At 48.6% G+C, this 25688-nt stretch overlaps 4 protein-coding genes across 7 annotated transcripts; 2 read left to right on the forward strand and 2 right to left on the reverse strand.

Annotated features, from left to right (window-relative positions):
- The first annotated feature begins 408 nt into the window (after nt 1-408).
- Nucleotides 409-5919, forward strand: LOC137600287 (SERTA domain-containing protein 2-like). The gene is made up of 2 exons (XM_068321845.1): nt 409-682; nt 3603-5919. Exon 2 carries the CDS (start codon nt 3607-3609, stop codon nt 4471-4473), a length of 867 nt encoding a protein of 288 aa, XP_068177946.1. The 5' UTR covers nt 409-682; nt 3603-3606; the 3' UTR covers nt 4474-5919.
- Nucleotides 5920-6214: 295 nt separating this feature from the next.
- On the reverse strand, nt 6215-13940 carry aftpha (aftiphilin a). Of its 3 annotated transcripts, none has more exons than XM_068321800.1 (9): nt 13664-13940; nt 10241-11697; nt 9802-10107; nt 9671-9727; nt 9463-9585; nt 9046-9106; nt 8507-8590; nt 7936-8059; nt 6215-7819 (listed from the first exon to the last, which is right to left on the reverse strand). In XM_068321800.1, the coding sequence occupies exons 2-9, from the start codon at nt 11663-11665 to the stop codon at nt 7678-7680; spliced, it is 2322 nt and encodes a 773-aa protein (XP_068177901.1). In that variant the 5' UTR covers nt 11666-11697; nt 13664-13940; the 3' UTR covers nt 6215-7677. The 3 variants fall into 3 exon arrangements, with proteins under 3 accessions (XP_068177901.1, XP_068177902.1, XP_068177903.1); XM_068321801.1 differs by lacking the exon at nt 13664-13940 and adding an exon at nt 13427-13650; XM_068321802.1 differs by lacking the exon at nt 8507-8590 and having other exon boundaries at nt 13664-13939.
- A 1942-nt stretch (nt 13941-15882) lies between these two features.
- Nucleotides 15883-18143, reverse strand: LOC137600293 (galectin-related protein-like). Of its 2 annotated transcripts, XM_068321853.1 has the most exons (6): nt 18109-18143; nt 17763-17816; nt 17321-17401; nt 16877-16965; nt 16620-16803; nt 15883-16525 (listed from the first exon to the last, which is right to left on the reverse strand). In XM_068321853.1, the coding sequence occupies exons 2-6, from the start codon at nt 17799-17801 to the stop codon at nt 16382-16384; spliced, it is 537 nt and encodes a 178-aa protein (XP_068177954.1). In that variant the 5' UTR covers nt 17802-17816; nt 18109-18143; the 3' UTR covers nt 15883-16381. The 2 variants fall into 2 exon arrangements, with proteins under 2 accessions (XP_068177954.1, XP_068177953.1); XM_068321852.1 differs by lacking the exon at nt 18109-18143 and having other exon boundaries at nt 17763-17857.
- Nucleotides 18144-18773: 630 nt separating this feature from the next.
- On the forward strand, nt 18774-22698 carry atpv0e2 (ATPase H+ transporting V0 subunit e2). The gene is made up of 4 exons (XM_068321856.1): nt 18774-19099; nt 19991-20038; nt 21779-21877; nt 21998-22698. Exons 1-3 carry the CDS (start codon nt 18996-18998, stop codon nt 21870-21872), a joined length of 246 nt encoding a protein of 81 aa, XP_068177957.1. The 5' UTR covers nt 18774-18995; the 3' UTR covers nt 21873-21877; nt 21998-22698.
- The last annotated feature ends 2990 nt before the right edge of the window (nt 22699-25688 follow it).

The following is a 25688-nucleotide window of genomic DNA, read 5'->3' on the forward strand; positions in this document are numbered from 1 at the left end:
GCTGATGATGATGTAAACAGTGGTAAACACAAACATGTCCTACGTACACCTTAAATTTATAACTTTTGAGTTTTTATTTACAAAAAACACAACAAAGTTCATTAATTTTTAACATAACATGTTATTAATTTGTACTGTTTTAGTGACATTTAGTTTAGCTGCAAATCATTGATTTTATTTTTAATCCAAATTTTATATAATTCCCAACTTTTTTTAGTTGGATTTAAATTTAACAATTCGCATTTATTAAAATTATTGTTTCATTTTAATTCAGATTCAACAATAAATCTGATAATACCATTAATAAACCTCTGCTTGTTCAAAGCTGTAAACACCGCCTCGGTTTAACTACACCGGAAATGACTTTTATTTTGAATCCACGTACCGGAAGTGATGTGTGGCTGTTCTCGCCGCATTGATCCCGCCTCAGTGATATATCTCCCCCTCCGCCTCGTTCCCCTCCGTCGCTGCTCTTCGCCATTGTGAGCGGAGCTCGGCGGGTGTGGAACCGGACGGAGCCGCCGGGACGATGGCGGAGTAGGAACCGACGACCGAACGGACTGACGGTTCTCCTCCTCCGGGCTCTGCTGCTGCTGCTGCCCGACCGACCGCCGCTCCGCTCCCGGCCTCCCGGACTAGTCCCCCCGGCGGAGGGCAGCCTGGACGGGACTCGCTACATGTGGTGAGTGACCCGCCGGCGCCGAGCGACACCTCGAGCGCAGCCGGACTTCACGCCTCCTCCCCGGGCAGCCGCGAGTCCGGAGAGCCGATGAGGGGGGGGGGCAACAAAGGGAGCCGCTGCGGGTTGTTTACCGGGTTGTTTACTATCGATCCTCTCCTGAACTTATTGAGTGATTTGTGATTAAAAACGGAGCTTTTAATTCTCCCCGGTCATGCGTGGAGGCTCTGACCGGGGGGCGAGTCCCTGGTGGCGGGGGGCAGGTGGCGGCAGCAGCCGGTGGCCTGAGGGGGGGTTTCAGGAGCGTCTGGAAACCAGCTGCTCCTCTGACAGCTTTGTACTGGTTTCACTGGGACACCAGTGATTTACACCCCCCCCCTTGGAATCGAACGTAACACGTGACGTCACTGTGCTGTAACGTCATGGACTAGAGGTGAGGTGAAGGGGTCAGAGGTCATCCGGTGTCGACGCTCCTCCATATGCAGAGATGCTCCGATCTGCTGCGTGCAGGCGAAATCCTTCATGACATCACCCGTTTCCCATGATCCTCTGTGCGCGTGGAACGACCAATCAGGTGATTGCGTTTTCGCCGTTTCAACTATTGATTCGTATCGGTATCGGTTGATTATCTGCTCCGTTATTGATCGTTTGTGTGTTTATAAAGTGATAAATGCGCCTCTGGTTTTGTGAAAACTCAACTTTGAGCAGCAGCGTTTGGTGTTCGTTCCGTTTGACGACGATCAAAAGTGACTTTTGGACTTTTTTCCACTTTTTTAAAGCTTAAATCAATAAAAGCTCCAAACACGGATCTGCAGCGGGGACAGGAAGTCGCCGTTCACGCTGCTTTCGGTGACACGGATTTGGTAGCGGAGGGGCTCAAAGGTCAACGTGCCCTGTTTCCTTTTCAGTCGAGGTTTGAAGGGAAGAATGTGGCGGAACAGGCAGCGTCCCAGAAGCCCCAGCGGCGGCGGCGGACAGGCGTTCACTCTGCTCTCAGCACAATCAGGACTTTGTGTTACGTAAGGCTCCGGCGTCGGACTCACAAACGCAGCGTGAAGCCAGGAACGATGAAGAGCAGATGTGTTTCTGATGATGAAGCCCCTCCCACCAGCGGCGTGCTTCCTGTTGGAATGACGCCTCGTCTGGAAGTGGGCGGTGCTAAATAATAATCGGAATAATCGGGTCCAGATGACGTCATCGACCCGTTAGGAAGTCGCTTTAGGTCACCGCGATTGGCTGAAGTAGCCGTCGCGTGCGAGGATGTCATTGTGACCCCTGAGGTGACCCCGACCCGGAATCATGTGTGAGGGTAGCCGAGGTCACATGGTCATCAGCTCAGCTGCTCATTGGTCTGTGGGGGTCATGTGATCACAGGTTTCCTTCTGTTTGTTTACGCCGACGCTGCCACAAAAGCACCAACACAGCCGAAGGACACCGATTGGACGAAAAGAGCAAGTGGGCGTGTCCAAAAGTCAGCTGGGAAAGTAGTGAAAATGTGTTTTTACTCGCGACTCGTTCGGGTTCTGTGGAGATACTCCGGTTCAGTATGAACACACCGGTTCACCCCCCCACCCCATGTTGCCCCACCCCACCCCCCATGCAAAGACATTTTCATTGCGTTTTCTTTGAGTTAGCCGCTAACTGCTACCACCTGTCCGACCTCCCAGTCGCTCTAATTCCTTTGCGACTGGGAGGCGGAGCAAAACTTACCCCTCCCCCCTCCACACACACACACACACACACACACACACACACACACACACACACACACACACACCTTCAGAACATTTAAACTGAACGTTGACTTCAGCAGGCAGCATGAAAAACTGAGTCAGGTTAAAGGTATGCACACACACACACACACACACACACACACACACACTTTTAGTGACAGATCGCAAATACTTCAAACAAATGCGGCGACTTTGAAACTATCTTTGGACGTTTGCTTCATCAGACTCACGGGGGTGCAGAGGGTATGGGGTGGGGGGGGGTTGTTCTCCAGATTCTAGAAGTTTTGATTTTTAAATACTGACATTTTATTTTATAAACCAGAAGTTTAAAAAAAAATCTTGACCCCCCTCCCCCCTCCGCTCGTCTGGGTGTCGGAGCAGATGGCCCCTCTGAGGGGCCCCGCATGGGAAGAGGGGGGGAGGGTTGGGGCATAATCACGTATAAGGACAGCGTGTGTGTGTGTGTGTGTGTGTGTGTGTGTGTGTGTGTGTGTGTGTGGGGGGGGTTATGGAGGGGTCACAGGTTCAGATCCCACCAACACCATCAGCAGCTGCTGCAGGCCACGCCCCCAGGCAGCTGCTTCATGAAATTCAAAGAAAAAATGAAAAGAAAATGTGTTCATTTCATCGACAGCTTTAAACCAAATGTTTAAAATTATTTTAAAATTATTATTTAATTAGGATCTAAAAGATTTTCTGACCTTTTTTTTTAAACTGAGTTTATGCTGCTGTTGGGGGAAAAAAAGTACGCCGTTGTCATGGAAACACATCCCAGACCAGGTCCCGATAAAAGTTTAAAAATAAATAGAATTGTTTAATTAAATGTTAATAAAATAAAAATCATATTAAAAAAATTGTGTGTGTGTGTGTATGTAGGTGTGTGTGTGTGTGTGTATGTAGGTGTGTGTGTGTGTGTGTGTGTGTGTGTAGGTGTGTGTGTGTGTCTTTGTTTTGTTGTGGGGGGCGTCAGATGGCGTGAACCCCCCCCCCTGGTCAGCTGACCTGGGGGCGGATCAGCTGACGGTTGATGCACCAACATTTCTCCAGGCTCCCAGGAATCATGTGACTCCGCCCAGTCAGCAGGCGTGTCATCAGTCATGTGACCCGTTGTTTCTTCCTTATAAATCTGGCTGTTTGTTGTGTAAACAAACAAACAAACAAACAAACAGACCCGTTCCTGTCCTCCACAGATTCATGTCGGGTGTCGGGGTGAAGAGGAAGCTGGAGGCGGGTGAGGACGGTCCGGAGGGCGGGGGGCGTCCCCTGGGGGGGCAGCGCCAGGCCGTCCTGAGGATGTCGCTGATGAAGCTCTACGGCCCCCGCATCGGCGGTGGCGGCGCCCCCCCGGGCCTCCGGCGCCGCGTCCTCATCAACAACATCATCCGCCGTATCCACGACGACTACCGGCGGGAACGGGGCGTCAGCTTCTTCTCCGCCGCACCGCAAGCCCCGCCCCCCCCGGCCCCCTTTGGCGTCTTGACGGCGCTGGACTCCCCCTGCCTCACCCCCGCCTCGCTGCTGGAGGAGGACCTGCCCGTGTTCTTCACGCTGCCGCCCTCCCCCACCTCCTCCAATCAGCACCTCCTGCACCTGAGGCCGCCGCCCCCACCCTCGCCCCCGCCGCCGCCCCCCGGGGACAACTTCTCCTCCGCCCTGGAGGAGATCGAGGAGCTCGGACCTTCGTCTTCCTCGCCGGCTCCGCCCCTTCCTCCTCCCCCTCGGCTCCTATTCGACGTCGTGATGAAGGAGGAGGGGCGGAGCTTCCAGGAGGCGGAGAGCCGATTGGAGAGACCGACTCCGCCCCCTATCGCTCCGCCCTCTTCCTCCTTCCTGACGGACTTCACGCTGGACGACGTTCTCTTCACGGACATCGACACCTCCATGTACGACCTCGCGCCCTGCCCGCCCCCGTCGGGAGCCCCGCCTACCAAAGGGACGCCGGTCGCCGTGGCGGACGGACCGGTCCGGTATGGCCCGGCGGGGGCCGGGGCTCAGAGCCCCCCCTTTAAGATGGACCTGGCCGAGCTGGACCACATCATGGAGGTGCTGGTGGGGAGCTGAGGGGAGGAGCTTCGTCGCCACGGTGACGACGACTCTTTCACACTGGCCTTAATCCGGACGCCGTTACGACGCCGTTTTATTTTTACTTATTTATTTATCATCAAGGAAGGAACTGGTTTCACTTCACATGCAGACAGTAACTTTACTCGTGGAAGTAATGGGATTACTCTGGATGCACCAGAAGCACAAACACAAGCCGGGTCCCGTTTTCTACCGCCGTCCAGGAATTGTAAGAAGAATTCTGTCCAGACTTCTGTTTCCGTCTGCATGTTTGCTTGTTTTGTTTGTATTTTTTACTTTGCAAAAAAGACATTTCAGAAGCATTTATTTAAAAAAAAAACAACAACACGTCAGTGCCTTCAACGCCTCCGCCGTCAACACTTTAAATTTCTTATTTCAAATGAAATTTTAATCTGTGGAGGAATAACAGACGTCTGGAGCCTGTTGCCGGGCGGAAATCACCTGACAGCTTTAGCAGCATAATGGAGCCAAAATCTCATTGGTTGAGTCAAACCTCCAATCAGATTAAAGAATTATCGTCAACTAAAATTACTGAATTTCCTTCGGGATTAATTAAGTATATATCTAAAATGAGAGGATTATTTTTAGATTAGCTAAAATGGAAATATAGAATAGTGAACTCAATTGTTAATAATGATAAAATCCCTTTAGTTTTTAATGTTACTAGCATTAGCATTTTAGATAGCTAGCTTACTGTTTCTTGTGGAAATCACAACAGGAAGTTGATGTCAGGACGTCACTGAAGCCCCGCCCACATGATATTTTCCTACATTCTGCTGTTTGTTGTTCGTCTGCTGGCAGCTTCACGTCCTTTTTAAGAAAAATGAAAGGATGATTTTGACCGGGTTAAATGTTTTTTTATGTTCCATCTGTTTAAACTCTGGTTATCAGTTTAGCTTTAATCAGATTAAAGAAGTCTTTTTCTGTTAATTTTTAACTCAACCAATGAAATTTTGCTGTAAAATATTCAACTTCAAATGGAAGAAAACTAAATTAAAGCAGTAATTTGCAGTAATGGAGGGACTTGATTTCAAACTACAGGTAAACATATCAAAACAGAAGCTCGTTTGTTCATTTATTGTCTCTAAACTCTTTATGCAAATATTGGACATTAATAATTTCATGTAGAGGAAATAAATTTTTTTAAGGACAGAATCTTAAGACCACAGAGAAGTTTGGTGGAAATCTTTGAGTTTTATAGCTTTTCTTCAGTGATGCTAATGCTAACGCCTTAGCTGCTCCCTGGCTCTGATGCATGTGAACTTTTTTTAGTGGCTAAAATCAGCCTTTTTTTAAATTTGAACTTATTTTTTACCAAAAAGCTTCATTTCTATCTGCTTGTATCTGATAACAGGAGCGTAAATTCCATGTCGGGTGAACGCGAGTAATTTGTTACATCAAATAAAAGTGATGACAAATAACGAAGTTTGGGTGTTAAAAGGGTGAAGGGTGACTCAAAAGCATTGTGGGTAAAGATTTGTAATAAGACGTCAAAATTTGATCAATGAAACTACTATTTCCTTTTCAGTTTGAGTCAGAGTTGAACGTCTCCAGTGTTCAAAATGTGAATGTCGCCACCTGTTGGATTCTTGACGTAACTGCAGGTCCTTACATCATTTTATCTGAGGCAACATTGAAGACATCACAACTTCAGGTCGATGAATTACTTGAAAACTTTTCATATTTAATTCTGCAGACGCTCAAAGAAACAGACGGCAGCGGAGAAGATAACTATTTTAATTTCTTGTGTACACTAAAAGTAAAATTTACACACTTATAGTCTCAAAAAGAACCTGGGCATGCACGATAACCTTTTGACAGGCTCTTCAAGTGATTCAGCTTTTTTCCATAGGAATTTTCCCATACATTTTACAGTCTTTAGTTTAACTGTACACAGTCTAAAGCCACAGTGAACTGTGATTACATCCATTTCATCTTTACAATGTGCAAAAATCCTCCTGGGAGATGGTGCCGACAGTAGTATGAGCAAAAAACGAAACCAACATGAGCAAATAAGAGCTGCAACAACAAAAAGCACTTCATATCAGGAACAGTGCACAAAAAAAAAACAGAAAACCAACACATGGAAGCAGAAATTGGTCCCTTAATTCCCTTCTGATGCGAGTCGGTCTTCACTGCTGAGAAACGTTCCAGATTTAGTGGTTTGTAACGACAGATGTCCCGTTTTTAGCGACGAAAAACAACAAAACGGACATGAACACGGAAGGAAGGAAACGTTTCATCCGTCGTCTGTAAAATGTTAAAAACATCCGAGAGACGAACGAGGAAGTGACGACTCGGGTGTTTATTTCCTGCTAAAAACGCGTGACGGTTCTCTAAAGATCGCCAGAGGAGCCAGATAAAAACATCACGATCAAAGTTTGGTCGAATTCCCGTCATGCATCTGCAAAACCAACATCGTTTCCACAGCAACAATTCCAAGTCTAGCCTTCAGTTTCTATTTACGCCTCTACAAAACGACGAAACGCATCCCTGGTTCGCGATAAAAAGAAAACCGCAAGTTCTTTGTTAAGTTTTAGCAGGAAATGAACTTCATAGACGTCCAAACCAAAAAAAGGACAGTAAACGAGTCGTCATGGAGACGAGGGATGGACTGGAACAGCGGTGGTTGAATCTGATAAAAGCGACGACAAACAAAAACTCAAATCAGGTAAAAATCAGGTAAAAAACAGGAAACATTCAGCGGGATTTTGCAGGCAGTGTGGTTTCAAGTCGATAGATATTTTATATACGTATATAAATGTACTTTAATGTCAGACATGAATTCCACTTCAGTTTGACTCAGTGTTTCCTGGGGACGCGAACACCCCTCCCCCTCCGACGCCAAAACCCCTCAAAATGATTAAAAAGAAAATAAGGTTTGAATCCCTGATATATACACGATTCTCACGCCTACACCTCCCTCTATAAATTAATCTATAAATTAATCCTCCTATTCGGTTAAAAAAAAAAAAAGCGGGTCGCCGGGGGGGGGAGGCAACGCTCCGCCTCCACATCTGAGCCGTTTCCTGTTTGTGATAAATGCTTTTATTTTGGTAAAAATTTGAAACAAGCGCAAAATATTTTTAAACTTAAAAATGAGTGGAATGACGACTTCATTTAAAAAAAAAACAGTGTCACTCAGCAGTGGGCGGGGCGATGACGGCATGTGGGGGCGGGGCTTCAGTCGGGCGTGGCCTGAGAGCCTATCGGCGTCAGCGTGGCGGGGAACATCAGCACCTTGGCCTGCATGAAGGAGAGGTCGGGCAGAGCGGCGATCACTTTGGCCGCCTCCTCGCTCAGGTTCTCCTCCTTCCTCGGTTTCCTGTCGGATGGGGGTGACAGAGGCATGAGACGGGCGTGAGACGGGCGCAGCCCCGCCGCCAAAAGAAGCTAACTGTGAGCGTAGCTAACTGTACACAAACGCGACGGCGCCCTCACCTGGTGGAGGTGCTGGTCTTCTCCATGGTGGACATCAGCCGGGCGAAGGCGTCCGCCACCCGGCTGCCGGCGCCGCCCGAATCCAGTTTGGACGTGGTCAGCTCGAACAGCTCGGGGTCGACGCCTGAGGGGGGAGTTAGAGGAGGTGGGACGGAGGAATGAATCATCATTCGAGGGTGGTGGAGGGGGGGTTATCGGGTTAATTACAACATGCTATAGAACAAGTCTGAATTACTTAAACCAGGATAACTGAATCCCTCGGTTTACCTGAACCCGTGTCCCCCCTGGGAGGGGTCCCAGACGGGTCCGGTCCGACACACTAGAGGGTGGTGGATTGTTTTCACACTTAACTTCATTGCTCTGATCTGATTGGCTGTCCCAGAACTCCCGCTAATTAGCCACGTAATGCTAACCGTCTCCAACGACATCGTCCAGCAGACCGGACGTTTGAGTTTGATTCGTCTCAGAGGAGGGTTGTGTGTGAGAAGTGATGGGGGGGGTTAGTAAGAGGAAAGGGGGGGTTGCATTAGATATGAGGAAGAGGAAGATGAAGAGGAAGACGGCTGCTGACCTGGGATGGAGGCGGAGCTGGTGGAGCCAGAATCCTCCACAGGACCAAAGAAGTCCAGGTTTAAGAGAGACGAGCCGCCACTCGCTGTGAGACCCGGAAGGGGGGGGGGGGGGCGACCGAGGTTAACAACCAGAGAGAGAGAGGGGGGGGTGAGACAGAGACAGGCAGAAACATGCAGCCGTGTCAGAATCCACTACGACATGTTAGAACTTCATGTTCAGATGGACTCGAGGAAAGATCCACGTTAACCAGAACCATCAGGGTCAGGGCCACGCCCACCGGGCCCTGATTGGTGGTGAATGTGGGCGTGGCCTGTGGCTCCATAAAGTGGATTTTTCCTGCGTTCAGAAGTGTTTGTTAATCCTCCACATGCTCAGGATGTAAAAACCAGCGGCCGCTGACACGCCCCCATCCCCTCACGTCTGATTGGCCGACAGTCGGATGGGGGCGTCGGCCGCGTTCAGGAAGCACTGAGTGTTAGGCAGATAAGAGAAACAGGGGGAGGGGGGCGGGGTTTGGGCGAGGGAGGGGTCACCTACCATCCAGAGGGTTGGTAAGGCCACTGCTGCTCCAGTCGAACTGGACGGGGGGGAGCGCCTCCTGTGGGGGGGGCAGAGACGGGTCACACATCACTTCACCAGTGTAACACGAGTGTGTGTGTAACACGAGTGTGTGTGTAACACGAATGTGTAACACGAGTGTGTGTAACACGAATGTGTAACACGAGTGTGTGTGTAACACGAGTGTTGTTTCAGAGGGCGTGGCTTGAGTGGGCGGTCCTTCTGTTGGTCCAGGAAGTGTTAATGTTCCCTAATGACCATAACCACCGGTGTGACGTCGCCCCCTGCTGGCTGACGCTCTGAACGCCGCTACACACACGCAGATTAATCCGCAGCTGAAAGTAGTCCCTGTGGATTATAAACTAAACTAGAAGTGTGTAAATCCTGAGCCCCCACCTGGACTGAGTCTGAGGGACAGGAGCCGCCCTCGGGGTCCAGTGGGGGGGCCTGGCCGATGGAGGCGATCATCTCCGCTGCAGAGATGGGCTTCACAGGCTCTTTGGTTGGTTCCAGCATCCCCTGAGGGGACACACACACACACACACACACACGTGAGCCTCTAGCCCCTCCTCCGACAGGACGCGTAAATGGGGAGGGGGCTCACCAGGCTGGCGGCGTACATGGGCACGATGACTGGCTGCTTCTTCTGTCCCGTGAACAGCTGTGGGGGGGGAGGGGTACGTTAGTGATGCTGACGCGGCGCCTGACGTCTCACCTGGTCGCCGGCGGACTCACGATGTTGCGCGTGTCGATGCCGAGGCAGCACAGCAGCGTCTTGTTGCAGTGGGAGCCCCCCCACTGGTACCGGAGCCCCACCGCCTCGTTCACGTCCCGGAGCTGCGTCCACACGCTGCGGCCCGGACACCTGCGCGACCACGCCCCCTCCTCCTCTTTCTTCTCGTCGTCAACTCTCGGCGCGGGGGCGTCGTCATGGCGACCCAACAGGACCTCCAGGGGCGTGACCCCGCCCCCCACCGACGCGACGGCGCCCTGAGGGAAGCTGGACTGGAACAGCTTCTCCAGACGGCCGGACAGAGACGCCTGCAGAGAACGCAGAAACAATCGACCACCGTTACCACGGAAACACCTGGGGGGGGGGGGGTGACGACACACTCTGATATAACCATCTGACCCCCCCAGAGGTCACGTGTTAGGGCGTGGCTCTGCCCCTCACCGGCTGCCTGTCTGTCCGGCTGGTTTCCTCGCTGACTGCAGGAGGTTCGCTTTCATGCCACTCCTCCTCTTCCTCCTCCTCCTCCTCCCCCTCTTCCTCCTCGCCCCCCCCAGGAGGAAGGACCATCGTTTCCGTGCTGAACGCCGCCCACGACTCCCCCCCCACCTGCTGCTCCCCGAAGGCCCTCCACCCGGCGTCCGCCTCGCCCTCGGCGGCCGCGCTGAAATTCCCAAAACTGTCGCTGGGGGGGAACTCTGCAAACGCCCCCCCGCCTTCGCCGTCCCGCCTGTCGCTCTGGAGCTGGGGGGCGTTGAAGTCACCGAAGTCGTCGCTGTCGTCCGCGGTTACAGCTTCCTGTGTCGCCGGCGGATGATCGAAGTCGGCGAAGCCCCGCCTGCCAAAGTCATCATCGTCGTCCGGGGGCTGGCTGAGGTCAGGGGGGAGGGGGGGCTCCCCCAGCGGCGAGGGGGAGGGCGCCGAGCCCGTGGTGCTCATGTCGCCGTACTCTTCCAGGGCGTCGGTCGACAGCACGCGGCCGAACGACGTCTCCGTCTCCGTGTCGCTGCCGCCCGCCGCCTCGTCGGCCGCGCCCCCCCCGTTCAGACAGACGGGGGCGTCAGTGCAAACTGGGGCCAAGCGTTCCTGTGCGAAGGTGACACCCCCTTGTGGAGATGGGGGGCCCCAGTCCGTGTCGCACGACTCGTCTGGGGCCTCAGAGGAAACCGGCGTGGAACCGGCGCCGGGGGGAGTGTCGGCTCCGGTTCCACTCGCGTCCCTGACGGCGTCCTCTAAGGGTGTCCCCTGTGCTGCGTGACGGTCGGCGTCGACTGAGGGTGCCCCCTGTCCTTCAGTGTTTGAAAAAGCGGCAAAGTCCGCAAAGTCGTCCTGGGGGGCAGCGGCGGCGCCCGCGTCCTCGGCCGGCGCTCTCCTCGGATGTGATTGGACGGAATTCTGCAAAGGGCTTCCCTGATCGCCGAATGGTGCGAACCCATTGGTCAGCACCTCCGCCCCGCCCCCGTTGCAGTCGCCCGTCTCGGCAACGCCAGTGTTGCCCAGGGCAACGCCCAGAGACGCACCGAAGGCCTTTCTCGCTTCAGTTCTCTCCGAGGGACCGCCGCCGCCCGGGTGCTTCTCCGGCGCCACGCCGTTCGCCTTGGGGAGCTCCTGACCAGGTCTGTGGGCACCGTTGGAAGAGCCGAACCCTGCCCCCCCTCTGCCATGCAGCAGCTCCGGCGGCGAGGTGGCGGTAAGAGCCTGGCTCTGGTTAAAAGTGGTCGGCGTGTCGAATTCGGTGAAGCTGATGCTGTTCGGGACGCCAGAGGAGGAGAAGGTGCCGAAATCCCCGAACTCGCTCTCGTCTTCCTCCGCGCCGTCGTCCATCGGGGGGGGGGAAGAGGAGTACATGCGGACGACGTCGGGCTCCATGGCGACCAAAAACCCTCCTCTCCTGGCTACACCTGCAGGCGGTGAGACAGGAAGTCAGACGGGACGGGAGACGCGGCGATGAAAACACAGGTCCAAGCATCACACACACACTCACACACACACACACACACACACACTCACACACACACACACCTCTCAGCGACCAATTAGCTCGACGATTCATTCGATACCAGGCAGAAATTGAATCAATCCGACACTAAAACGGGACAGATGGGCGTCCAGCTGACGGTAATAGAGCCGTAATGAGGAGCTGATGTGAGAACGTCACATCAGTCCCGTGTCCCCCGACACGGATCCTCCACACGGATCCTCCACACTTCGATGTCAAAATCTCCTTTTCATCATTTCCTTGAAGAGACAGACTCTAGACGATGCAGCTCTTCAAGGAAACGCGTCCCTGCAGACGTTTTCGTAGCTGGACGTGTTCCAGACTTCAATCATCGAGTGTGATCCGTCCCCACAGCCTCCAGTTTCCTCATTCGAGCGTCATTTTACATCGGAGACGTGCACACGGCGTGAAATATCTTACCTCCAGCGCTTATGTTTGAACAGGATAAAAAGGGGATTGAGGTGCCATCATCCCAAAGCAAGCTGATGTTTAATAAATGGGACCTGAAGGCTTTCAAAATTCAACTAAAACAATGAGCCTCAATGTGTTCAGACCTGAACTTTCTTAAAACAACAGTTTAAAGAAAATGTTGGAAACTTGAATCTATGAGTTTGTTGGAAACTTTCTGGTTCTGGTTATTTACATGTGAGAAAAATCTGCCAAAAATAAACAACATTTAAGATTAAAACAAATGGAAAGTGAAATATTTTAATTAATATTGAGTTATTTTAACGGCATATCCAGAAAAATTTAATTATTATGAAATTATCCGAGCATACCGTAATGATGGTTTCAGTTTCTTATATGTGAGGATTTTCAGGTGAATTTAAACCAAACAGTTTCAAACTTTTAACTGTTTAACAAAAATAAAACCCAACAGGGTGTCAGCTGATCACAACCCCATGAGATCAGGTGACCTGCCGTCAAACACGTGGGCAGAAATCAATCGATTAATTGAATCAGTCCGGACATTGAGCAATAATTTAACCCCTGAGGAGCCTTAAAGTCACTTCGCCCCGGTTTGTTTGCGTTCCCACCTGGGCGGTGACGTCACCATGTTTGCTTTTGTTGGTCTTATCTGACGGAACACCTGGGCGCAGGTGGAGCAGAAAGCAGCTCCGGACAGACCTGTTAGCAGAGGGGAAACAGGCGGGACGCGTCCCACTGGAGGACGGGGTTCCCTTCTGGGTCGGACCCGCTCCTCTGAGGGTCGAACCCGGATGGGATGGACGGGCTGAGGTCCAGTTGAAGCAGATGTGGTTGAATTAAAGCTAATTAAAATGTCTTAAAATATGTTAATTAACTGTTTGATAAAAGCTCCAACTCACCTGCGCCTCACCTGGCGCGTCACTGAAGCTAGCAGGCCCAGCAACATTATTAAGTATGTAGCTTAGCATGCTAACAGCTGGGCTAGCGCTATGCTAGCGCTGTAGGAACAGCCGGACCGGTTTGTCCCGACAGGAGGCGGACAACTCGGTCGGTGCTTCCCGGTGGGAACTCCAGGCCGACGCGGTCCCCTCAGACGGGCTGTCAGGGAAGCTAAGTTAGCTTAGCTTAGTCGGTGAACACAAGCCGGGCTAACATGAACCGAGGCGGGAATAACGAGGCTGTTTGTTGTTGTTAAAGTTTACCGGGTCGGTTGTGTTGTTGACACCAACAACAGGCGTTCCGTGTCGGGGTGTGTAAACACTAGTGCACCGGCACCGTGACACGCAGCTAGCTGAAGCTAACTGCGCAGCTTGGCTAAGCTAACGCTAGCGGTTACTAACGCCTTCCCCCGCTAGCGTTAGCTTCCGCTCGGCGGCTAGCTTCGATGACAGCAGGTGTCTCCTGTCAGCGGGAGAAGGCGCACAGGAGAGCGGGCTGACCGTGAGACGCTGTCCGCTGGCTTCCATCACTCAGGCGGAGACGGTGGCGTCCATACGCGGTCCGTTCGCGGCCGCCGGAGCGGAGCAGGACGGCACAGACTGAAGGTTGAGTCCGCCGGCTGCTGCTGCTGCTACCGCGAGCCTGCCTCCCGATCTCCCGGCATGCACCGCTGTGGAAGGTTGACGCTGCTGGTTCTTCCAAAACTTTCCGTGTTTAACAGGTAGAGCACCGACACCGCTACTCACAGCGACTTTAGCATATCTACTATGGTGACGCCAGGACCCACAGAAATCCGCCTGTGATTGGCTGGCGAGAGCGAAGATGTTTCCGTGTAGCCACTCCCATATCTGCTTCCGTGTGGTATGTGTGACGTTTATCTCTTCTAAGCCAATCAGAGGCTTTAGAGGGCGGGACTTAACCTCACCATAGTAGGATTTAAAAAAATATTTGACCCACATGAGAATATGGTACAAATTTGAAAAATTAATCTGTTCAGTATTTATCTAATGAAATAATAATTAATCAGAAAAGAAAGAAAAGAATGACAAAGATTTAAAGTAGAATGTCAGAAATATGGAAAAAAATGTGATAAAAATGTTAAAATATCCTCATAAAAATGATCAAAAAGTCACCTAAAGTTGTTGTTCCAGATGACTAACAATTAGGAAGGGTTTACCTTGGTTGCTCCAGTTTTCCTTATAGAAGCTCCTGCATTCAAGACAATACAACCACAAACAGGACTTTTTAATATGTTTTATTCAGAGTTCAAGCATTAATCAGACATTTGGGACATTTTTGTGGTTGAAGGTTTGCCCAGTCCTTCAGATCCAGATAATATCAGATCAGAACAGCTTCCTGTTCCACCTCTTCTTCTTCCTCTTCATCTGGAATTGAGCAGCTGGAACTTGAAGGCCTTCTCCTGCTGCAGAGACGCATCCAGACCTTCATTCAGGTCTTTCAGCCTGTCCAGCTCTCGTCGCAGGTCATCATTGTAGGAAGTCTTCTGCTCCAGCCTTGTCTGGATGTCCAGCTGCGCTTCAGTAAGGGTTCCCAGCTGGTTCCTCAGAGCCTTCACCTTCTCTGCATGCTCCTGTTTGATCTGAGCCATAAGAGCTTCTGTCTTCTCCATCTCTCCCACCTCTGAGTCCAGGTTGGTGGTGGGTTTCAGGCCTTTCAGGGCCTCTAAGTAGGTGGCCTTTTTTTGTGGAGGCAGCTGGGCCTTCAGGTCTCGGATCTCCTTCTCCATCTGCTCCTTCTCCAGCAGCCAGGCGATGCCGGCTTTCTGCTCTTCCACCTTTTGGAAAAAGGCGTTCAGCATGTCCACCTCGATCTCCACATGGATCCTGCCTTCCAGCTTTCCCTCGGAGAGCCGGACGGAGCTGCCGGTCAGATCGCCCCTCAGCTGCTCCTGCATGTCCTGGTAGTTGAGCTGGTTCCTGTGGGTCATGTCGTCTCACTTCCTGTTTCCTGTCTTGTTGGTTCAGTCCTGCTGTTTGGAGCCGTCAGCGTCTGAATTAAACCAGGCTCTGTTTTTATGTCTTCCAGTGAGCTTTGACGTCCAGTACATGAAGACATTAAAGCCCTTTGAAAGTCCTTTTGGTCTAATGCCAGGACAGTTTGTACCAGAATCCCCTGACTTTCATTCTACACAATTATGAATAAAGAAATTAATAATAAAGCACTACACTGGCGTCATGCCTGGAGTGTACCCTGCCTCCTACCGCCAGTTGGCTGGGATCAACTCCAGCAATCCGTGAATGCGTAAGAAGCCTGTCAAGAAAATGAAAGAATGAATAATAAATTATTTTAATGCTTAATTTAATATCACTATAAGACCGTATACTGTAAAATTGATTGTATACTTTACTCTCCTTTGTAAAGTACTATTTTAATATATACAAGTTACATATAACAAAGTGATATTAAAATGTAAAAAAAATTGCTAATATAACAGAGAAAATACAAAACTTATAATAAAATTAATAAAACAAAATAAATTAAAATAAATAACTAAATAAATGAATTAAATAATATAATAAAATAAATTTCCCTGATGTAACCTCCCTTAAGGGATAAAGTTATACTCATAAAATTAAAAGTTCAAAATCCAGGGAAAATAAAATAAAATTTTAAAAAAAATTATACTGACTGATCTATGGCAGATAAACCATGAATCAGTCATAAACAAAGCATTAAATCACAATGAAGGGGTGTTCTGTAGGAGTTTATTGCACGTTATAACCTCACAATGACTTTGTGGACTATTAATGAATAAATTTCTATAATGTCGTTGCTTCTATAATAAAATATTAGAAAAGTTATGAAGTCAAAGTGTCCGCCAGTTCAAATGTCGACACAGTGAAGTCCTGATACTTTAATTGTAGCAAAATCAAACGTAAAAATTGACAATAAAATTATACGCAAAATAAAACAATAGCAATAAGCTGATAAAGAATCAAACAATAGATAATAAAAATAAAAACAGGCATTCTGTGGTGTATGTGATGCATGAGGAACATTTAGGAGCATCTGGAACACAAACATTCATTCAAAACTTTATAAAAGTAAAAAGAACTTTAGAGTCTTTTCTCAAAGACACGGAGAGCGTTTAAAGTTTCTCAATATTTCTTCATCCTCCTGCAGTGAAACGAGTCTGACTGCATTCAGAGCAGCTTTAATCATTTATTCTTCCGTCAGACGGAGCCGGCCGCGCCGCTTCAGGCCAGCTTGGTGACGGCGACGCTTCCTTTGATCCACAGCGTGTCCACGTCTCTGAGGGGGGTCACCCTGTGGCCGAACCCGAACAGCTGCTGGCCGTCCACCAGCACCAGGTACCGGCTGTGTTCACAGAAGATCTCCATCTGGGGGGTGGGGGGAGACGGGACCAGAGTGTTAAGGTGAACCTCCAGACCTCCTCAATAAGGTGACACCACCAGATGGACAGGGGGGGGGCACCTTGAACGGCTGGCCTCTGATGAAGGGGAAGAACGGGATGTCCCCCACCGGATCGTCCCAGGATCCGGTCACGTAGGCTCGCCGCAGGACCTGCCGGTCCTTGAACTGAACGCAGATCTCCAGAGCAACGTCGGGCCGGCCCCCCCGAGATGTTCCACACCCGCAAGTCAGACCCAAGTAGAACCTGAGAGAGACGAGCATGAGGGGGTGGTTTACCTGACGACTTCAGGTCGGGGCAAAAAAGACCATGGGGTCACCTGTCCGGGTGCGAGTCCACAATGCCGAACACGACCACCCTCTTCCCCGGATGCATCCCTCCTGTGATGTGACCTCTGAACGGAGCCGCCTGGGAGACGTGACCACCCGGTGACCAGTGGGGAAAAGAGTTGGGACGTGTGAAGTCAAAAAAGATCCACGTCACATGTTAGAAATAAGAGAAAAAACCATCACATTTGTAATTTATTATTAAAAATACGACAAATTTCAATTAATTCTGAACTAATATATAAAAAAGTTGTGAATATTTGTTATATTTCTAATCATTCTTATGAAATTTGATGGTTTTCTTGTTCATCTCTGACTTTTCCTGTGAAAATTACAGCAGTTTTGTGTCTTTATAGTTTTCTTCTGATGACATGAATTACACAAATCTCTCTATTTTCTAATCCTTGTGATGTTTTGTTTTTTTAATTTTATATTACCTGTTTTTTCTTGGCATCTTTTTCACTGGTTCCAACTGGTTTATTTCCCTCAGGAGAATTTTTGTCTGGAAACACCCATTTCTGTTGGGGGGGGGCGCATTCGTTTGTTGTCTTTCATTAAATATTTCATGCACAATCACAACCAACTTATTTATGTAACTTTATGTAACTTTATTTATTGGCGTTTAGGTCCGAAAATGAGGAGTGAGAGCTTTTATTTTGTTAACTCTGACAGGAAGTTCTTACATTCGGCTGAGTGTGACGTCAGCAGTGACGCCAGGAGGCTGTTTTTAAAACTAATCCAACTCATTTTCAACTCAAACTTTCACCTAAGAAACAGAATAAAAGCGCAGGTCACGTGCTGACGTGTTTGCCGCTCTTCCTCGTCGCTCCTCTTCCTCACCTGTCACCTGTTACCTGCGGCTCGCGAGCGGAAACTCACCTTCCTGCCGCGCGCCGCCGCTCCGTGCGCTTCCGCCATGTTGATCCAAAGAACCTGCAGAGGACTGAGTGACGATCAACACACACACACACACACACACACACACACACACACACACACACACACACACACACACACACACACACACACACACACACACACACACACACACACACACACACACACACACACACACACACACACCTCTAATCAGCTTCCCTTTCCTGCATGCCACTCATTCCAGTCACACACACACACACACACACTGTTCGAGAACATTTCTGGTTCAACAGAAGAATAACAATATTTGTTTTAGAGGAAATTCTTTCACAACCCCCCCACAAACATTTTGGTTGCCCCCATCTGGCTCCTCCTGACCGGCTGACCTCCTTTCAGGGGTTTGTTCTGGTCCGGTTAGTGAGAACAGGGAGTGTTTTGGGTGTAAACGCCGCTGGTGCAGTTCCCATTTATGTCCACTAGAGGGCAGTGCCGCGCCATCTGCTCCAGGAGAAGGTCCCTTCAGAATGTTTGTTTGTCACACAGTGATGACGTAAACCTGTTATATCTGCATTAAATACAGATATCAAAATCTAAACCTGTTAAATATTTAAGACAATTTATATCCAACATGAATTCATTTACTTATAAATTCTATTAAAATATATATTGCATCCAACATGTCAATGACTCTACGACAATAAACATGGATATATGAATCATGTATGTAGCGCAGAAAAAAACGGACTAATTTAACGTTTGTTTTACTTTAAATTATATAATGGATAAAAATTGAATTGGGTGATAATAAAAAATAAAACTGATCTGATGTAAGAACTGATGAGAAACTTATATGCAAATATGAAAAATGTTATATTATAATTTTATTGTTATTATTATATTATAAAATTGTGTATTGTATAAAATTATACAATTATTTTTATTATTTTTCCATATTTTCATCTATTTTTTCCAAATCCCTACAAGATGGAAAAAACAGTCTGGAGTCTGCTGGCATCTGTCCAATCCCTGTCGATTTAATCCTGATGGACAGCCCCCCCCAGCCAATCAGAGGCAGGCAGAGCCAGTGTCTGGCCCAATGACATGTCGTACTGTCCAAGTGGGCGGGACCACTGCGGAAGCGACGGCTGGCTTAGCGGCCATTGATGCTCTGGTCTCCGGGAGGACAAACCGAGGTTGTGTCGTCGTTCGTGCGGGTTTTGCGGGACGGAAACGATGGTGTCTCACTCGCTGGCGCTGCCGATGATCTGCTTCACCACCCTGTGGGGGCTGGTGGGGGTCGTGGCCCCGTTCCTGGTCCCCAAAGGGCCCAACCGGGGGTAGGTGCCGCGGCCGCCGCCTGAATGAAGGACGACGGTGGATGGATGGATGGATGGATGGTTGGATGGATGGATGGATGGATGGATGGTTGGATGGTTGGAGGGATGGATGGATGGATGGATGGATAGATGGATGCGTGGTGTGTTATGTGTCATCCATCCATCATCCATCCATCCATCATCCATCCATCCATCCATCCATCCCTCATCCATCTATCCATCCCTCCCTCCCTCATCCCTCATCCATCCCTCCCTCATCCATCCATCCATCCCTCCCTCCCTCATCCCTCATCCATCCCTCCCTCATCCATCCATCCATCCATCCATCCAGTGGAGGTGGATTCAGGTCAGGAGGGGATTTATTTCTTTTTATTTTGTCAGACGTTCTTTTATAAAATCACACAATATAATAATTAATAAAATAAAAAATGATTTCCTTGTTGGAATCCAAACAGTCCTGACGTCCCACCTTCTGAGACCAGAGTAGATTCATCTGGATTAGTCCCTTGTGATGATGTAAACTAGATTTTAATATATGGAGTTTAGATTTTGATTCGGATCAAACCTGATTTATTTCATGAGGTCAAAAGAGTCCTGGTTCTGGTCCAGGACCAGGAGGTCAGAGGTTACCATGACGATGGGATTCAAACACAGCCATTTAGATGAGGATCTCAGGTGGACTTAAAAACCACAACGGGTCGGAACCGGTCTCAGACCCGGCTCTTGCTTTGGACCAGACACACACACACACACACACACACACACACACATACTTTGTCGTGCTGAAAGTCGTGCTGAAGGTCGTGCTGAAGGTCGTGCGGAAGCGGGTCGTCGGTTTGGACCTGATGCTGGTTGTTGGAGCTGAACTCTGACCCGTTTGTTCCCTTCCAGGGTCATCGTCACCAGTCTGATCCTCACAGCCGTCTGCTGCTACCTGTTGTGAGTAACACCCCCCCCTCTCCTGTTGTTGTGTTGTTGTTGTGTTGTTGTTGTTGTACTGACCTGCTGGTCCAGGTAACCCTGAAGATGGTTCTGTGACATTAATGCATCTAATTCCTAACATTTCTCCCTGATTGTGATCAACGATCGATCAACATCCAATCAGACGGTTCAGAAGCAGCTCTGTCTGGTCAGATGACGTCAGTTTAAGGAACACGCTCTGATTGGATGATTCTGAACCACGCCCACAAAGCCAGTTAGCGTCTGACCCGTTGATAGTCTGACGAAAGGTTGAGACGGTTTGAGAGCCAAGACTCTTGAGAGCAGAGATCCTGAAGAACCTCCAGAGGAACCGGGTTCTAGATGGTTCTAACAGGAGGGAACCGGATGCTTTATTACGGACTTTACCTCTCTGTTCTATACGGTCAGCTTCAAACGTGATTTCCAAACGTGTCAGATTTGAGCGGCGCCGCTGGAGAACACGGACTTTAATGGAACGCCTCGTGCGAGCCTGAGGACAGACGTTCCCGTTGATGATCTCAGAATCTCTGCTCGGTGAATTAAATGTCAGGTTTAGTTGGGGAAAAAAAAAAGACGCAGCGATGGAGAACGCGTGAAAAGACTCCGGCGCTCACAATGTCTGCCTACAAAGAGAACGAGCTGCTGGGTGAGGAGGACAGGTGAGGAATTAGCATCGCAGGAATTCAAACGCGGCGTTCACGCCAGCGAACAAGAGCCGTGAAGAAGACTCTAAACGCCCTGAAACGACTCGGTATTCAGAGGTTTACAAAGCTCAAGGACGCCCGAGCAAAAGATCCAAACAGTGGAATTAAAAACGCAGCGCTCAGCGCCCATGGACTGGAGACGCAGCTCGCAAACGATTTAAATGCGGAGAAAAATCCCTCAGGGATGTTTGTCACAGCGATAAAGTGGACTGTAAAGCAAAATCTAACGTAAACATTCCTTTACGACCACATTTATTTAATTAATTGTGTAGTTTAAACAAGTTTTTGGGGGCCGGATGACAAACGAGCCGTTTGTGGCCCGCGGGCCGTAGTTGGCCCATGTGTGGCGTAAATGTGTTGGCCCAGTGTGGTCTCGTAATGAGCCGGCGTCTCATCCGGGGTGTACCCCGCATCTCACCCGTAGCCAGCTGGGATAGACTCCAGCCAATCAACAGCTGACGACAAGAATGGATGGATGGATGGATGGATGTTAAAGGTGCTATATGTTTGGCCACTGGGGGGAGTCATAGCCCTTTTATTGTTTTTTGTTTTATATTACGAGCTTTTCTTTTTCTTTTTTTAAATTTCATTTTATTTTATTGTTTTTATTTTTTATTTCATTTTATTTCATTGTTTTCATTTTATTTTGTTTTATATTAATTTCTTTCTCGTTTTCGTTTTTTTATTTCATTTTATTTTATTGGTTTTATTTTTTTCATTTTATTTTAGTGTTTTCATTTTATTTTGTTTTCTATTACTAGCTTCTGTTCTTTTTTTAATTTCATTTTATTGGTTTTATTTTTTTTTTTTTTATTGGTTTTATTTTATTTTGTTTTATATTACTTTCTTTTCTTTTTTCTTTTTATATATTTATAATTTTTTATATTACCTTCAGACATGTTGCTGGAAATGGTTCTAGGACCAGGAGGGGCTGCTTCATCTACACATCCAGAGCATCTGACTGGTAAAGCAGCCCCCCAGGACCTAAAGACGCTTCCTCTTCCTCTCTACCCAGCTGGCTGATCGCCATCCTGGCCCAGACCAACCCGCTGTTCGGCCCTCAGCTGAAGAACGAGACCATCTGGTACCTGCGCTACTTCTGGGAGTAACCGGGGTGAGTCGACCGCGCCGCCCCTGAAGGCATCACCGGAGCCGACTCTGGCGATGCCTTCAGGGGTTTTGTCCCTCGCTGGCTGCCGTAGATGTGAGCTGAATCCTGTTCTTTCTGCTCCAGGTGACCTGATGCCTCGTCATCATCATCTTCATCACACACACACACACACACACTCACACACACACACCGGCTGCAGAATGGACGACACAACAACCCTTTTTTTGTTGTTTTTTTTTTGTTCTTCGTGGTTTGATGTGAGCTGAACTGCCGCGTCATTGGTTGGAAGTGGGTCATGATGTCATCGTGACGCGGGTGTCGCGTTCCAGACGCTCTTGGTTTCCTATGAGGTCGTTTACATTCCTGCCGTCGCCGTCGGAGACCGAGAACTGAGAGTGTTTGTATTTATTCGGCCTGCGGGCGCCGATGGAAGCGAAGTGTGTTTACCTCAACGTTATATAACTGTTATTATCTGTGATGTAATTGTGTGTGTGTGTGTGTGTGTGTGTGTGTGTGTGTGTGTGTGTGTGTGACGAGAATCTCCCAAACCCGCTCCAGCGAAGCGCCATCCCTCCCACCTCCACATACAACTCCCTCCCACACACTCACCTCTTTTTTTGCTCCGTACCGGAGGTCCTGGTTGCCATGGCGATCGCATCCCCCACCCCCCCCATTCCGTTTCACTCGACCCCTCCCGTTGAGATCTCTCCGTTCTCCTCCGGCTGCGTTTTCGGTCTCTCTGTTGGGATAAATCGGGGGTTTTTTTGTTTTTTTTTGCGATCTGGGTCACGCCCCGCTTCCTGATCAGTCGGCTTCAGAGCCGCTACCACGACGACGCCCCGCCCCCGACTCCCCCCCCCCCTCCTCTAAAACCACTTTGCTTCAGCCAAAAAGAATTCCAATCAATATACAGCTACTTTTTAGAAAGACCAAATTGCGTCGTATCTCCTCCTCCGTCCCTTCTGGTCCTCGTCGTGGTGGCGCGCTGAGTCGGCGAAACCAATGTGTCGTGGGGGGGTGGGATGGGGGGTGGCGGCGTCACGCCGAGTGCGATCACACGCCGCCACGAGGCTTTCCCTCGACGGGATGCTGGGATGGGATCCAACCGTTCCATCCGATCCAAATATCGTTTTTATTTCCTTTATTTTCTCCACAATATTAAACTTTTCTTCCCAAAAACACGTTAAATGTTTTTTGTTTTTTTCTCCTGAATTCGCCGCTTTTCCCTCTGCTCTGACGTCAGTCCTTCCTTAGAAATTTGTTTTCCCGATATTATCGATCAAAAATCGAAATAGGAGCTATTTCAAAACTGAAACATTTTCCCTGACAGAAGGTATTTCGTTTCAAAGCTTCTGTCCAGTAGACGGGAGGTGGAACATTTTTAAAAACGTTCATTTTGAGACTGAATTTCTAAATTCTACTTGTTACCATGGAAACTAAAAAAATAAAAGCACCAGAAATTCAGATTTGGCAAAAAAAAAAAACCCCGGCCGCTCCAGCGCTCGGGTATCGTGGGTAGGAAATGTTTGGGGGTCTTTTCCCGAACATCGACTTCCGGTCGGTTTGGATTGCGTTCCTTAACCCTTTCACAGGATCCTACAGAAATCACATTTCCTGTCGGCGGTGTGGGGGCGGGGCAGGGGGGCGTCGCTCGCGTCTCGTCTCGCCGAACCGTCCCGCAGAACGATCGGGGTTCAGGGTCACCCCTCGTCGATCTGATTGTGTTCTTCCGCCGTCGCTCTGGAGATTATTCCTGCTACACGGGTGGATTGTGAGTGTGAGGGAGTCGCCATGGTTACAGAAATCCAGCGAACCACAGCTCTGATTGTTGTGGAGTGGCGCTCCTGTGTGTGACCTTGTTTTTCCTGCTAAACGCTCCTACGTGACTGATGTCGTCTGTTAAGCTCAATAAAATGTGTGCGGACTGGAACCCCAGATCCTGGTGACCTTCTTCCTAACGCCCCGTCTTATCTCACAAGGACACGCTCACCATGGGGGGGGCAGGAGTGATGGGGGGGTTGAAGGGTAAGGTCAGTTCCAGATTCACACGTAGTTGTTTAGTTCCCTTTAGTGTTGCTTCTATTTGCCACCAAACCCAGAACTCTAGTGGAGGAAGATGCTTCCAATAATCGATCGGTTGATTCAATACCCATCAGTACATTTGACTGTTGCCATGACAAAACAAGATTTTGTGAAATATTAGACTGAACGTAAAATTTACAGGGACTGCTGCTGTTACTACACCATTATTACACCATTACTGCACCATTATTATCATGTATTGAAGGTGTTATTACACATAACATCATTATTAAATATCATTACACTGTTATAACACCATTATTGTACATATTACTCCGTTACTACTCTTTATACACGATTATAACACCATTATTACGCCATTACAACACCATTATATAATATAGATATAATTAACGTAATAAGTTAATAAATCAATCGCTGAATATTTCTCACCATCAACCAAAGCTCTTTTCTTAGTGGGTTATGATGAAACATCAAAATAACATTTTGGTTGTAAATTTTTATTTTAATAAATTTGGCGGCTAACTTCAGATAGTTCATTTATTTCAATTAATAAATTAAATTAATGATCTGCTGTCTCATTATAGAGGAAACTACAGCAACATGACATTTTGAAAAAGCCCGTGTTCGTGCGGTCAATCGATCGATCGGTCAATCAGCTGATCCATGTCGCCAATGAGAAGTAAAGATGATGTATTGATTGGGTTCTCAGATGAAACCTGGTGGGCCCCCACAGCCTCAAAGAGCAGCAGCATTGATTACATGTGATGATTGAATCCACATTAATGCACATTACTGTAGGACACACACACACACACACACACACACACACACACACACACACACACACACACCTTGTCAGAGGCAGACAACAGGATGCTAATTGACCTTTTAGCTAATACGAGATAGATCTTTACAAATGAGCACAAAATGTGTTTGATAAAAGTTGTGTCAAAATAAAAGTCAGACTGGAGTAACGTTTATTAAAAGGCAAATTAAACATTTGAAAATTTAAAATCCAAAATTGTTCCATTCATAGTAATTAATATAATTTATTTATTTATTAAAAATAAAAACACTTAAACTGATTATTGACAGAGATACAGCTAATCTTAGTTGTGGTTAAATTAAATTCTCTCTGGACATCGTGGCTCCACCCCTTTGTCCGCATCAACCACAGAATTAATCGTCCTCTTTTAGGCCACGCCCACTCCTCCACTGGGTCCAATGAAAATCCTTCCTGTGGTTTGTGGTCCGGATCACCAGCAAAATGTGATTTATTTATTTATTCAGATTAAATTCAGAATCCTAAGAACAAACTGAGATTTTTCTGATTTGATCCTTTTCTTCTTTGTTTCTTCCATAAAGAACAACTTCCTGTTGACTGAATGTGTTTGTAAACAACCTTTAGAGACGCTGTCACCTGATTGGATGTGCTGACACATTCCCTGTAACAGATCACGTGACGTGTGTTGGGTCAATAAAGGTTTTTTATTTTGTATGCTTTCATTGGTCTAACATCTGAGTCGGAGCCCTGCGGACTTGTTTCCGGGTTGCGGTGAGCCGCGGAGGCGCAGAAGGCCCGCCGGGCTCCGCTGCTCGGTTCACGCCGGCGAGGAAGCATTTCCGGCGGGTCTCTGCACTCCAACAAACCCGGAGGACCGGTGGGGTTAGCGGGTTCACAGCCCGGTCCTCCCCGTGTCCTGAAAGACAGGTCGTGTGACCCCGCCCCTCTGACGTCACGGTGTTGTACAACCATATCCGCTTTCAC

The sequence above is a fragment of the Antennarius striatus genome, chromosome 8, assembly GCF_040054535.1.
Source record: "Antennarius striatus isolate MH-2024 chromosome 8, ASM4005453v1, whole genome shotgun sequence".
NCBI classification, from domain to species: Eukaryota; Metazoa; Chordata; class Actinopteri; order Lophiiformes; family Antennariidae; genus Antennarius; species Antennarius striatus.

Coding starts and splice junctions, on each gene's coding strand:
- LOC137600287 (XM_068321845.1), top strand. CDS start 3,607: ATGTCGGGTGTCGGGGTGAAGAGGAAGCTGGAGGCGGGTGAGGACGGT.
- aftpha (XM_068321800.1), bottom strand. CDS start 11,665: ATGGAGCCCGACGTCGTCCGCATGTACTCCTCTTCCCCCCCCCCGATG. Junction 9,107..9,462: donor GTCCCTCAGACTCAGTCCAG/GTGGGGGCTCAG, acceptor CCCCCCCCACAG/GAGGCGCTCCCCCCCGTCCA. Junction 8,591..9,045: donor CCTTACCAACCCTCTGGATG/GTAGGTGACCCC, acceptor CGGGTCTCACAG/CGAGTGGCGGCTCGTCTCTC.
- LOC137600293 (XM_068321853.1), bottom strand. CDS start 17,801: ATGGCGGAAGCGCACGGAGCGGCGGCGCGCGGCAGGAAG. Junction 17,402..17,762: donor CGGCGGCGCGCGGCAGGAAG/GTGAGTTTCCGC, acceptor CCCCCCCAACAG/AAATGGGTGTTTCCAGACAA. Junction 16,966..17,320: donor AAGATGCCAAGAAAAAACAG/GTAATATAAAAT, acceptor CACGTCTCCCAG/GCGGCTCCGTTCAGAGGTCA.
- atpv0e2 (XM_068321856.1), top strand. CDS start 18,996: ATGGTGTCTCACTCGCTGGCGCTGCCGATGATCTGCTTCACCACCCTG. Junction 19,100..19,990: donor CCCAAAGGGCCCAACCGGGG/GTAGGTGCCGCG, acceptor GTTCCCTTCCAG/GGTCATCGTCACCAGTCTGA. Junction 20,039..21,778: donor GCCGTCTGCTGCTACCTGTT/GTGAGTAACACC, acceptor CTCTCTACCCAG/CTGGCTGATCGCCATCCTGG.